Source organism: Triticum aestivum, chromosome 7A (genome assembly GCF_018294505.1).
Source record: "Triticum aestivum cultivar Chinese Spring chromosome 7A, IWGSC CS RefSeq v2.1, whole genome shotgun sequence".
Lineage (NCBI taxonomy): Eukaryota > Viridiplantae > Streptophyta > Magnoliopsida > Poales > Poaceae > Triticum > Triticum aestivum.
In genome coordinates this window covers 723,580,447-723,589,319 of record NC_057812.1, presented here as the reverse complement: position 1 = coordinate 723,589,319, position 8,873 = coordinate 723,580,447, and the positions used below count along the sequence as shown (strand labels likewise).

The window sequence follows — 8,873 nt, the reverse complement described above, 5'->3', positions numbered from 1 at the left end:
ATATATTCCAAGATGAATCTAAAGATATTGGTGTTGTTATGTGAATGTTTATAATTTTTTATATAAACTTGGTCAAAGTTGAATGAGATTGACTTCGGACAAACCTAATATGCAGAGTTAAAAGGACCGGAGGAAGTACTACACACACATGGCCTTTTGAAAATGATGGTGTGTGTTTTTTCTTTTCTTGAAAAGGGTCGCAACCCCGTCCTCTGGATCAAAAATGTTGACTGTAACTTTCGTGAGAAATTTGACCCCGTCTTCTTGTGGTACCATCTTAGTGACAACTGCCGAGGAGAAACAAATTATTGCTTCAATTTCTTGTTGCACCCCATCTTTATCAATAATAAAAAGATATAGTTTCACAAATAAAGAAAATTTCTACATTTCCAGACTGGCATATATAGCATCAAATGGTCTTATTTACAAAGCAAATTTTGAGTCTTCCAGCAATAATAACACACGTTTTATTTCTTCTTGAAACCACCTAGAAAACCCATCTTCTTGCTAACTGGAGATGCATGAGGGACCTGAAATTTCAGATGTATATAGCATGCTAATTAGAATCATCTGGAATGTGTACAATAAACTGCATGGTTATATAGATGTCCGCTGGGATATATATATCCCTAGTATGCTACACTTGAGGCAAAATCCTTTCTTTTGCAAACCTTATATAGGCTATGCAGATTGTATGAATGTTACCAGGTTGCCTCTTCATTAAGAAATATTGTCATTCGACCTAATTAGAAATGGCTATAATGTGTTGCTTCACAGTTGCAAACTTGCAATAACAAAGGTCCATAGAAATAAATTTGACATGCATCTATAAAAAAGTTAAAATGTATATATGCATGAAGATGACTGTAAGTTTGGCAGTAAAAAACCTAGGACACACATGAAATTGATCAGTCATTCGAAGAAAAACTAAATTTAGTTCATTCTTTCTATTTCTGTGAAATTAAATCATCTCAGTAAAGAGCCTCTTTATCCCCTGTTATTTACCTCGTTTGCCATTTCGTTTGCACGTAGTCCGTTGAGCGTGTCAACAATTTCTTCTATGGGAGGCCTGACTCGCCGATCAATCTCAGCACATTTTAGCCCAAGTTCAATGCATATTTTAACTTGATGGAGGCCATCTGTATCTAAGGATGCATACTTCGATGCTATGTGCTCCAGTGTCCAATCTTTGCGTACCTAAAGAAATGGAATCACGATCATTGGTTATAGTATGCAAACGAAATGAAACATAGGGTTCTATTTCAATCTTCCAACAATCAAATAATATATCTTCTTACTTTATCAATAAAGTTTCTTGCTGAGGGTTGGTTTTTGTCTTTGCAGTTTTGCTCTCCGGTACTGATCTCGAGTATTAATAAGCCTAAACTATATATGTCTGACTGGGCCGAAATTTCACCTCTGTATAGATATTCTGGAGCCATGTACCCACTGGATGCCATTATCATCAAAAGTTTATTAGGCAATACTTGAGATGCGAAAATGAAATTTGTTTTATAGTAAAGTCGCACACTAATAATATCAAGTCTTGTAATGAGCTTACTATGATCCCACAACTGTTTGTGTGTACAATCGGGTTTGTTCTTGGCCAAAGACCCTCGAGAGTCCAAAATCAGCAATCTTTGGAACCATATTTTCATCTAACAATATATTTTCAGGCTTGAGATCCATATGGATGATGGGAATATCCAACTTGTGTAGAAATAGTAAACCCTGGCAAATTCCCTTGATTATCTTGAATCGTGTGGCCCAATCGATAACAGGTTCAGCTGAAGAGACAGCCTCAACTGTTTTTGTTCCTGTATATGAATGCAAAAAAGCTAAAGGGTCAGGAAGATAAATATATAATTTTAAAAAGCTAAAGGTGATTCCCTACCTCCAAAGATGGAAATGTAAAGAGAAATGCAAGATATGTCAGATATGTTTATTGCATACCGAAAAGATTCTGTTGAAGGCTCCCATTAGGTAAATACTCATAGCAGAGTACACTTTCAGTGATGTCTGCCTGAATATACCTTCCATCGAACTGCACCAGTTTCTTCTGTGTTTCCCAGCAGAATCCAACCAACTCAACTACGTTTTCGTGTTTGAGCGCCATAATGTTCTGAACCTCGTTATTGAATGTCTTGTCAGGCGGCATTGGAGCGTTCTCCTGAAGTTTCTTCACCGCAATCACTCTGCCATCATCTGGCACAACTCCCTGTTTAATCAATCCCACAGATACAGAGATATTAGTATCTCTTATCAACCTTGGTTGAAGGATAGAAGATGTTAATGGGAAAGTAGCCAAACCTTGTAAACGCTTCCAAATGGACCTCCACCAATCTTCCGCTCCGCGGAGAAATCGTTTGTTATCTTCTTCAGAAAATCGAATGGCAGTTGCTTGGGTAGCTCGGGGCTCGGCCTAATCTCTTAGGTTTTACTTCCAGTGGCCATTGCTGTTTATTCAAAAAACAAAAATTGATGAGTTAATAAGTGAGCTGCCACAAGTTTGTTCTTTCCAAAAGGTTCCTGCTTGCATTTTCATTGCAGAGGACCAAAAGGGCCATTACACAGCACCAATTCTGAATTATACGGAGAATTAATTGCAAAGCCTGACAAGGGCTTAGCACATACACACATCAAGGCGTTCAAGAGCTAGACGGTATGGCGCGGCGGCAGCAGCACCGGCGCCGGCCACCAGCGAGCTTCGGAGAAGCAACAGCAGCAGCAGCAGCAGTGCCTCCTGAACTAACAGAAACCAGTTTTGCCGGTGGCATAAGTTGCAGAGGACGGCAATCTTAGACCGGCAAAGAAAGAAGCAGAGTACACCGTGAAGACTGAAGAGCATCAGAAGAAGCAGAGTAAAAGGGAGTTAGCAACCTAGGGTTAGGCCCTCGAGCGGTCAGATCTGGAGGGAGGAATGGCAGGAACTGGTCTGGGGAAACTGCAGAGCAGAAGCAGGGGTTATCGGAGAGCTGGCTGGAGGCGAGGCAGCAGTGAAGACCAGCAGCTCTAGATCTGGGGGAGACGCTCGACCTACTGGTTGCACCGGGACGACGGCCGGCGCCCATCCCGACGACCGCGAGCGACACTGCAAAGCGGCTACTCCGGATATAGTACGGAGGAAGAGGAAGCCGGAGCCCCCCTCCCGTTCCTCTCTCCGGCCGGCGAAGCCAGCGGAGGCGACGGGAGCGAGAGCAGCTAGTGAAGTAGGGACTGAGCAGACGCAGGCTGTGGACTGACGCTGCAACTTTCCATTTTACCGAACCACGACAGATCGGCAGTTGCTGCACGTACGCTGCATGATGCGGAGCTTAGAACGATGGTGCCATGGAGCACTTAAGAATGGAGAGAACTAACCTTGGGGCGGACGAGGATCCTCTACCGTGCCCAGCGGCACGGTACTCTGCCGTGCCTTCTTACCCAGCGTACCCATTGGTATTGGGCCTATGGATCAGAAATTAGAACTAACCAGCCCAGCCGTTCATCTATGCACAGATTAACGAGAGTAATTACCTACTTATTATTGTATAAAATGTTAACTTTTACTCCCTCTGTCCCAAAATTCTTGTCTTAGATTTGTCTAGATATGGATATATCTAATACTAAAACATGATTTGATATATCTGTATTTAGACAAATCTAAGACAAAAAATTTGGAACGGAGGTAGCAATACACATGAGCAACATTCTTAAATGAAAATGAACTCGTATTAGAAAAATGGTTTTGCTAAATCTGAGTCATATTCTACGCGGAGCGATTTTTAATACTTAATATTTTTCTTTCTCCTATTTTTGATTTGTTATTGTTTAATCAGTTTGATTAGTATGTTTTTTTGTCTTTTTTGCGTGCTACTTGTGTAACTAGAGTTGCATATTCGTCGCCCACGTGACACTACAGTTGCACACCAGATGCATGCCCGTCACTGCCCTTATGAGCACCTATGAGAAACATGTGAACACATTTATGCCCGCCCGACTAACGTGCAACTGTAATTACGTGGAATCCATGGACATGTAACTGTGGCCACATGAATCCCCCGGATATGGATTTTGGTCAACCGGATATTCGATGGATATGGTAGCGGATACGGTATCGATAATATCCGATGGATGTAGATTATCCGGGCTTTTTACGAATTATATGAGGTTATCAAATAGGATTATTCAATAAATTTACCCCAAACAACTAGTAGCGGTCTATTTTTTGGTAGGCCGCTGCGCAAGCAAGGAACGTTGCGAGGAGAAACAAAAGGCACAAAAAATAAAAATAAAAGGACCAATCCAACCGATAAAACAATAATAAGTAATAAAAAGGAAAATATAAAATACAAAATTCGCTCTGCATAATATATGACCGAGATACAAAATTGGTGTTTTTTAGATAATAATATTTTTTAGGGAAAATAATAATAGTTAATTACTTTTTCAGAAAAGTAATATATTTTTTTGCGAATTAGAAAAGTAATAGTTAATTAGTTAATATGCAGGGGTGTGATGCATTAGGTTTTTTTAGCGGTGTGTGATGATGTATCAGGTTTGCTAGGCTGGTTGGACTTTGACCCATATTTTCTTTTTTTAGAGGATATTCTGGCCCATACCAGCGCGTACCCCTGGGTAGGAAGAAGGCACGGCAGAGTACCGTGCTGCTGGGCACGGTAGAGGAGCCGGATCCCCTTGGGGCGGAGACGACGCTGGTGAGAGGTCGAAGAGCGAGACGAGGTGAGTGGCTGGCGGTCTCCTTGCTCTGGCGAGGTTGACTAGATACAGGCTGCAGGTGGGTGGAGCAGAGTATATATGCAGAGCAGAGGAGTTGTAGAAAAATGGAAAAGAGATGCGTGTCGATGTCGATGTGGATATCCCCAGGCAAACGCGGGCAAGTTGACTTGACTTGACTCGTCACATTTCTTTCAACAAAATGTTGAGTGATTTTCCGCGATTTTAACAATAACTTCTTTTTTTAGTTGGATTTTTTTCATAATAACTTTTATTTATAATAATATATATACTTTGCAAATCAATGCGATGACGCTGTCCGGAAGATACACAATCTTATTAGACATCACCCCGCAAAACAGAATCTTATTAGACATCAGTGGCCAATGGATGCGTTCATCACAATGATGCAGAGGACGAAGATTTTAACCTCTTTTTGTTAAAAAAAATCTTTGATTAAATTTTAAGATGTTGATCCCGCATGAATATATGAAATGTAGTGTTTTTTTTTCTCATGATCAAAATCTGAATTTGGCCAATTAAAATGCGGGCTAGGCATTTACAATTGACACGTGGGGTGCCACGGCCTCAAGCATGTGAGCGAACCAACGGCGTGTGCAACTGGCAGCGTAGATGGTGGACACGGTGGGGTTTACGGGCACGAGCATGTGGAGGAGCTGGTTGTACTGGTGTCCGGCGAGGCAGCAATCAGGCACCGTGCGTGCCGAGAGAAGATGACATCAAATGCGTCCATGGTGTCCTCGGCGGGTGCATTCAGTGAGGGTGTGTGACTGGTCAGAGTGCAGCCCCTTCCTGCCCTAGCCACACCGGCGGAGCGACAAGTCGGCAGCAGCGGCGGTAGTGACCATGGGCTAGAGAGAAACCCTAGAGGGTAATGTTGGTTCCGAGACACTTAGCTACCATGGCATGTATAATCTTCACAAAAGGGCGTTGCAGCTGGTTTACCGGAAAAGGCTTTCGCCCCACTTTATATATAAAGTAAATTATCGAGTTAAAACATCCGACAAGAGTTCTTGCACATGCACACACGCACGAACTAGCACGAACACGCAGGTTCAAAAGGGATTCTGCTGAGGCCACAACTCAACAAACCCTAAATAAAACACAAATGGCGAAGCAACGGACATCAAGTGGCTAATCCGGAGGTGGCAGAGGAAGCGGTGGCCCCAAGTGAAGAGCCATCATGTGAACATCGGCGATTTAGGGTATCAATGGCGTCTTAGTCCTGCGGGTGGCTAAGCGGTCACCAAAGTTGCATATAGCCACACATTTTGAAGATCGCTTCAGTAGCACGTCAGAGAGGCACACGCTGAATCAGAAGCTTATTGCGAATCATCCAGAGCATCCAGGAAAGGACCGCAATGCCCAGCCACCTAATGTGGTGGAGCCGTAGGGGGAGGCGATGAGTTCCGCGAATAGGTTGGGGAAATCAGTGTTGCACCACGTTCCACCGACCACCTCCCGGAAGTAGCTCCACAAGAAACGCACGGAGACGCAGGTGAAGAAGATGTGGTCGGAGTCCTCTACCGTCGCACAAAGTGGGCACAACCCATCACCCAGGCCATTCCGCTTTAGTAGCTTGACCCCTGAAGGCACCCAGCCGCGGATCCATTGCCAGAGGAAGATCCTGATCTTCAAAGGCAGTCTTATCATCCAGAGCACCACGATAGCCTAGTAAAGCGATTTCGTAGAGAAATGGCCCGAAAGCTCTTGGCGCCAAGAGATGCGGTCATCCAGTTGGTCAACATCCGATTCCTCGAGCGCAATACACTCAAGGAGCTCATGCCAAGCTCCTGGGGCCCAAAGGTCGACGGAAAGCGAGGTTCCCTAAGTCAGTAAGGGCCACCTCAACGGAGATCCTAGGCTCCACCACGATGGAGAGCAAGTCCGGAAACGGGTCGTGAAGGCTAGATCACCTGCCCATCTGTCGAACCAGAATAGGGTCGAGGCGCCAGAGCCCACCGAGATGGAGGTCCCGATATGTAAGAATGGGAGCAGCTGGATGATGGATTGCCAGAACTAGGAGCCTCCAGAGCGCTGACAGAAGGCGAGGGGATGTCCATGAAGATATTTGTTCTGAATTATGTCCAGCCACACACCTCCACTACCAAAAAAATACACTTCCGTGATCATACGTGTTTGTCACAGTAGGTCACGTTTTCTGTCATGCATGTACATCCATGTCGATTTTATGACAGAACCAAGATAGTCATACCTGTGCTGTCGTAGAAGTGTTCCATACCAATACCAAAATTATCATCACAGAAGTGTCCACTTCCATGATGATAAATGGCGCATCATGGAAGTGCTTTCGTTAAGGGTAACCGACACGTGGCATCCACCATAACGGGTTGCCGTTAAGCTAACAAGTCCCGGTTTGGATCCGATAACCCGTTAACGACACGGACCAATGGGAATTTTCCATGTGTAAAATTCTCAATGGCCAGAGGAACCACGTGTCGGGTCGGCGTTGGGACAGATGTCATTCACTCATTGGACGGGAGGCGCCTATGATACGTCAACATGTGGCATGGCCCAACAGAGGCCCATTCAAGTGAAAAGGCCTGCCCGTTTGGCTTGGTCAAAAGGTAGAGGGCCAGCCCACAGAAAGCCTGTTAACGACCTGTTCGCATATAGCCCGTTTACAGCCTGCTAACTCACGGCCCGTTATGGTCTATCCGAATTGGGCCTAGTAGTGACATATCCGCCGTCCAATATGATTCCAGCCCGTCATAACTTCCGGCCCATGTATGACCCATGACGTATTTCGGCGCATACGAGGCCCTTTGTAACTCTGGGCCCATTAAAGGCCCATGGTGAAACTGGCCCATAATGAACAGTGGAACGCTTTACACCCATTAACAACCCATTATTCCATTGGGCCATCTCCATCCCGCCCTAATTACCTTTTGGCCTTCTAAGGGCCCATTTACTTTTGGGCTCATTTCCAGCATTCGGTTACTTACGGTCCGTTACACGCATGTTCCGCTTGTGGGCCAAATTCAGCCTGTGGTTATAGTTGGCTCGTTTGTGGCCCGTTAACCCATTGGGCTATTTTCGTAGCGTCATCAAATACGGCCCATTAACGACCCATGATGCCTATCGACGGAATTAAGCCTGTTATACAATTCTTCCTATTAACGGCCCGTTATGGTCAGGTCATAAACACATGATTTCCGCTGTAGCCCGTTTATGGCCCATTTTTCGCATCGATCATACGGCCCGTACATGCCCCTTGATTATACAGCCCGTCAAGGGCCCATGGATCCTACTGCCCATAGGAGGCCCATGGTCACTACAGCAGGTAGCAGGACCATGGTTACAACGGTTCGTATGTTGCCAATGGTTAGTGTTGCCTAGTTATAGAAAATAGATTATTGTGGCCACTACAAAAACGCAGAAAAAGAACCGAAGTGACTAGAAGCAAACAACTAAACAAGACAATAAGGAAATAAATAAGCAAGCAACTAATGCTAGGATATTACGGCTATTACACATATTACATCCATTGGGCATCAAAGTTCGCCACCAGTGCAAATATAGGGAACAAAGCAGCATATCACATACACTGGTTGTCAAAGTTGGCAACCAGTGCAAAGAAAATGCCGCAGCAAAACAAGTTGAGAACTGAAACCACTTTAGAAGAGCTCAAGAAACAACATCCTGGGTACCCAACATGCTGGCAAGATACTTAGCAAGCTTATTAACTTTCTCTTGTTTGGCGCTTAAATCCTCCAGCGCTTGTTATTGCACCAGAAAGTATGCAACTGAATTCTGCAGGGACTTCCTCAGTCCTTCGGCTTCGTGTCGCAACACATCTAATCGATGTCTTTCAACTTGAAGTTGAGACTCAAGAAGACAAACTGATTCAGACAGCGAGTTCGAAGAGCTTGTGCCAGCAGTAGTGGCCAGTAACTCGAACACTACATCAATACATGACTTTGGGGTTGTCTCACTGTCGTCAAGATAGTTTTTATCGGCTTTCTTGGAGACTAACAGGGATGTCTCACTATCTTGAACCTTATATGCATTACTTCCTTTATCATTGCATAACGGGGTACTCTTCTCCAATATTTTATCTGCATTCTATAAAGGAGAAACAAGCAGACACATCACAGGTTTACCATGTTGTATAT

General features: G+C 44.3%; 1 protein-coding gene across 1 annotated transcript; it reads right to left on the bottom strand.

Moving 5' to 3' along the window:
• Positions 1-287: 287 nt before the first annotated feature.
• LOC123147081 (cysteine-rich receptor-like protein kinase 25) lies at positions 288-3,444 on the bottom strand. The gene is made up of 7 exons (XM_044566322.1): positions 3,361-3,444; positions 2,311-2,456; positions 1,954-2,218; positions 1,562-1,817; positions 1,299-1,449; positions 1,006-1,197; positions 288-530 (listed from the first exon to the last, which is right to left on the bottom strand). Exons 3-7 carry the CDS (start codon positions 2,156-2,158, stop codon positions 468-470), a joined length of 867 nt encoding a protein of 288 aa, XP_044422257.1. The 5' UTR covers positions 2,159-2,218; positions 2,311-2,456; positions 3,361-3,444; the 3' UTR covers positions 288-467.
• Positions 3,445-8,873: the final 5,429 nt, after the last annotated feature.